Source organism: Pyxicephalus adspersus, chromosome 3, assembly GCF_032062135.1.
Source record: "Pyxicephalus adspersus chromosome 3, UCB_Pads_2.0, whole genome shotgun sequence".
In the NCBI taxonomy this organism is placed as follows: domain Eukaryota; kingdom Metazoa; phylum Chordata; class Amphibia; order Anura; family Pyxicephalidae; genus Pyxicephalus; species Pyxicephalus adspersus.
In genome coordinates this window covers 22,791,534-22,795,789 of record NC_092860.1, presented here as the reverse complement: position 1 = coordinate 22,795,789, position 4,256 = coordinate 22,791,534, and the positions used below count along the sequence as shown (strand labels likewise).

The 4,256-nt window shown below is 37.0% G+C and overlaps 1 protein-coding gene across 2 annotated transcripts; it reads right to left on the bottom strand.

Moving 5' to 3' along the window:
* Positions 1 to 283: 283 nt before the first annotated feature.
* On the bottom strand, positions 284 to 2,834 carry LOC140325835 (avidin-related protein 4/5-like). Of its 2 annotated transcripts, none has more exons than XM_072403891.1 (4): positions 2,739 to 2,834; positions 1,688 to 1,901; positions 787 to 901; positions 284 to 363 (listed from the first exon to the last, which is right to left on the bottom strand). In XM_072403891.1, the coding sequence occupies exons 1-4, from the start codon at positions 2,802 to 2,804 to the stop codon at positions 309 to 311; spliced, it is 450 nt and encodes a 149-aa protein (XP_072259992.1). In that variant the 5' UTR covers positions 2,805 to 2,834; the 3' UTR covers positions 284 to 308. The 2 variants fall into 2 exon arrangements, with proteins under 2 accessions (XP_072259992.1, XP_072259993.1); XM_072403892.1 differs by having other exon boundaries at positions 1,688 to 1,898; positions 2,739 to 2,819.
* Positions 2,835 to 4,256: the final 1,422 nt, after the last annotated feature.

The window sequence follows — 4,256 nt, the reverse complement described above, 5'->3', positions numbered from 1 at the left end:
CACACATTCTATATACACAACGTCCAATGGCTTTCAGCATCAGCTGCTAAATGGTTCTGAATATGAATTAAAGAAGAGCAACTCATTACAACAGGTGTGCAGACCTTGGAACGCAAGGGCAGTGATTTCACTAATAGAGTACCCAGGAGATCAAGTAACAACTGCAATACCAAGAAGAACCCAAGATCCAAAGTCCCAGTACATGTAAGCTGCCTGTGTTGTAATAGGTAGGTGTACAGTATATGGGTACTACTTTGTAACAGATAAACACACATATACAGAATGGTGTCTTATCACAATATTTATTTTCATGCAAGGTCATCTACATCACAATTCTTGGGATGAAAGAGGTCTTCACCAATCCTGAAACAAGAAACCACAAGTTATGTATGGCATTTGGTTTGCATATGAAAGCATATTTAAATAAGAAAAAAAAAAAATTTAATATATATATATATATATTCTATTATCTCACTCTCACTAGGTCAACAGATCCCATCTCTTCCAATCTTTGCCATTGGTCCCATCAACAGCATAGAGATTTGCCTTTGGTTGCTACCAGACACATGCCATCACCATAAAAGCTGCTAGCCCTCAATAATAGGTTTGTCAGGTAAAGGCAACACTGTTCAATGCAGTTTTAACTTGTGCCCATGATAGGAGATTCACTAAAGATCTACTGGCTAGTAAAGCTTTTTAAGATGGCAAGATTGGCATCTCCAACAGCGGGACTGGTAGGCAACGTTGAAAGTTACCCATTTACATATTTAGAAATGCAATATTTACCTTGTAGCTTGCCAGTTGTCTTTTTCTGTAGCTTGTGATCTTAGTAGCCAAAAAGTTTTTAGAACAGGGCATTGTGTGGTTAGGAAACACTGGCCAACCCATGCAGTGACCGTCTCTGCAAAGACATTTCCATTATTAAAAATAGAGCAAAGAAAGCATTGTCTATTTAACAACATATTACATAAAGATTTGCTGTGTGGCACAAATTAAAGAACAGGAAAAAAAAATAAAAATAAAAGGAAGTTACATGGATGCCATATGCGTTTAGTTTATTGCTCAGTGTTGCCAACCAGCTGTAAGTGTACAGACACAGAAGCAGTAACCAGCCAGTACCCTGGAGAGGAAGGGCATTTGAGAGTGACATTGGCAGCTAAAGACATTAGCTACATGCCTAGCAAGGGGCTTCCCTGATAAGTGTGCACATGCTATTCAGATAAAAACACTGCATCTGTAGCTTAATGTTACCTGGGTATAAACTGAATAAATCAACAAGTGAGGTTGACTGATATATTATATATAAAGAGATATTTGCATTGCACATGACCTTGCTTTACTTTCCTTAACGATAGTATGTGGCATAAAAGTGTAGATAAAGGTGATGCACAGGGGCAGAACAGCTGGGAAACCACGTACCCAGGATAAAGGAACAGGTGGAGGCAACACAATGATCTCAGGGGCTGCATTGATGGGTTTTAATGTGACAAAAAGGGGCATTGCATGTCTGTGTTCTCCCTAGCTACTACATGAGGAATGTGCCAGGTTATAAAATCACTGGCCACAATTCAGCCAAACTCACGTTTGGATTCAAAAACACAAAACAGGTTAAATTAAAAAATTAATATATAAATTTTACCTTGCCAATTAACATTTTCAGTTATATTGAAATGAAGCATTCTCTTACCTCCATCTCTCCAGCTCACACACATGCTAAATGTTGGCTGTTGTCCTTGGCCTAGAATTCCCATCAGCTTCCCGACCTTGTCACCTGCAGCTCCTGGATAGAGCTCCACAGAAGAGTGCAGAGAGCCAATGAGATGGAGACCATCTGCATGGAGTGTGAGCACCGATCCCAGGGTATTTACCCACACACCGGTCAGGTTACAATGAGCCCCCTGCTGAAAAAAAAAATTACATGGTAAAGTGCAACAATAAAGAGAATTTGTCTTTGGAGCATAATGAACATGGACATTTCAAAGTTTCCTATTACAGGGATGATCGTTCCATAGCTTGACAAAAAGTATTCCATTTCTCATTTAGAGCAAGCCTGTTCCAGGTCTGACTAAAGTGCCAAATTGTTTATTAACACTGCCACCATACCCAATTAAAATTAATATATGAAGTTTTCATTATTTCCTTAGATGTACCAGGTAGGCCTGTCAGTAATATTTTCTGTCCTATGGTGGAAACATCCACTGTATTGCATTTGTTGATCACTCTCTTGGATAGATTAGAACACCTCTCTTCATTACCTAAAAAAGAGGTCCTGGGCAGGGCTGGTAATGCTGAAGATAAACATTGTGCACAGATCAGCAGGGATTTATATCTGGATGAATGGATAACTTTAGGTAAGAACATCAATTAACTAACAAAAATGAAAATCATTAAAACTATTCTCTGGAAGCAGTAACTAGCAGTTTTGTAATGCCTACTAACTGGCTTTATTGTTATACAACACAAAAAGCATTCATACAACACCTATAACAATTTCAAGCATTTGATAAAGCCCAGAAATCACTCTCAGGAAGTTAAAATTGGGAACCCTGAGCAGTAATCTTGACCATAAATCAAACTTCCATCTGAATATAGTCAGATTTTACAAGCAGTATATAATTAATACAGTCAGTCTAGTAAGTCATGCAATGATATATTTAAGTTGATCTTACAAGAGATAAAATTGCAGGCATAAATCCACACTAAAAACAAGAAAAAGGAGGAAGAGGGGAAATACCTACCACAGCACTGCAGTATGTGCAAAGTAAAACCAAACAGAGAACAAAACCTTTCACTACTCCCACCATTCTGGGACTCTTCAACACAGTCCAACACTAACTCCACACCTGGGATGGCCCTTTTAAATACTTCAGCTGTCTATCTTGTCAATAGTTCCCAATCACTGATTTATTAACCACCTGAGCGTTACACTGATTTCTAGATTTCTGTTCCAAAAGCGTCACAGGTTTTCATGAAATACTCTGGAACATGGACCCGACGCTGGAACACGGAACCGACGCTGGATTAGCACAGCGGGACCAGGTAAGTGGGGATTTTAGTGTAGGCGAAAAAATATGGGGTTAACCAAAAGAGCAAAAATATTTAGTGCGAGAAATTACGGGCTTAGCGGTTAGGGGGTTAAGGCAATTTACTAAGTAAAAACATACAAATTTGACCAAACTTTAGTTCTTGCACCTGTGTAATCTAAGGGCTCTATATATACACAGGGAATCTAACATTACCTCAAATATTCCCTGGTGCGAATCTCCCAGTTACATGCACTTCAATGGCAGTAATTGATTTCCACCAGGGAATGTCAGATTCCCTGCTTTATAAATAGAGCACCAAGTTTTTTTGTTTGGTAACAGTATTGTTTAGCAGATAACATGTTTAGAGGTTAGGATTCACAGCAGAGGGAAGGTCCAGTTTCTGGGAAAAATGGTAAGTTATAAGTGAATAGCCAAATAAAAATATATAATAATCAATAAAAAGGAGGATATACTGAAGATGCACCAATGGAATCAGACTTTTGTCTAAAATGATAAAAAATGTGTGATTTGAAACATTTAAAAAATACATGTAACAATCCAAGGTGTAATTGGTATGTGTATCTTTTTTTTATTTATTTTTTTGAATGTTTATTAGAAAAGTTTTAACATACATAAATCCATACACACCAGTACAACATAATAAAACAGAAATTCTAAACCAAAGTCTGGGTAGGTGCAGTTAATAATAAATTACCACTATAGGATAAGTAAAAAAGCTCTACGAATGCCAATCCCATCAAATATAGACAAACAAAAAGATAATGGAGTGAGTATACAATGCTTACACCTGTACCAAGCCACTGTTAAAGGTGTGTCAATTGTATACTCACTCCATAATCTTTTTGTTTGACTATAATGAATCTTTATATAAAAGTGCAAGCTTTGGAGACCTGGAGTTGTAATGCTGGGAAACAGAACTTGTGGATTTAACAGAACATTTGAGGTCAGGACAATAAAAGGCAAATCTCTATTAGAAAGGATTTATAGTCAAAAACAGGATCATCATACATGCTTGCCAGTGAGAATCTGTATATTACCTCCACAAAGATATCCTTACTTAACAAAAACCCTAACTAAGGTAAAAAAAAAATAATTTTATTCAGTCCCATGTTTAGGAAAATAAATCCTCTGCTAATAGTGAACATTTTCAAAGTTTATTAACAGAAAGTTACAAAGGAAAAAGCTACAAAGATAGAAAAGAAAATTATT

What these genes read in the sequence shown, in the direction of transcription:
- LOC140325835 (XM_072403891.1), bottom strand. Translation starts at nt 2,804, where the DNA reads ATGGTGGGAGTAGTGAAAGGTTTTGTTCTCTGTTTGGTTTTACTTTGC. An exon ending in GCACATACTGCAGTGCTGTG is followed by an intron (nt 1,902 to 2,738) that starts GTAGGTATTTCC and finishes TTTTTTTTTCAG; the next exon opens with CAGGGGGCTCATTGTAACCT. An exon ending in GACAACTGGCAAGCTACAAG is followed by an intron (nt 364 to 786) that starts GTAAATATTGCA and finishes TTCTTGTTTCAG; the next exon opens with GATTGGTGAAGACCTCTTTC.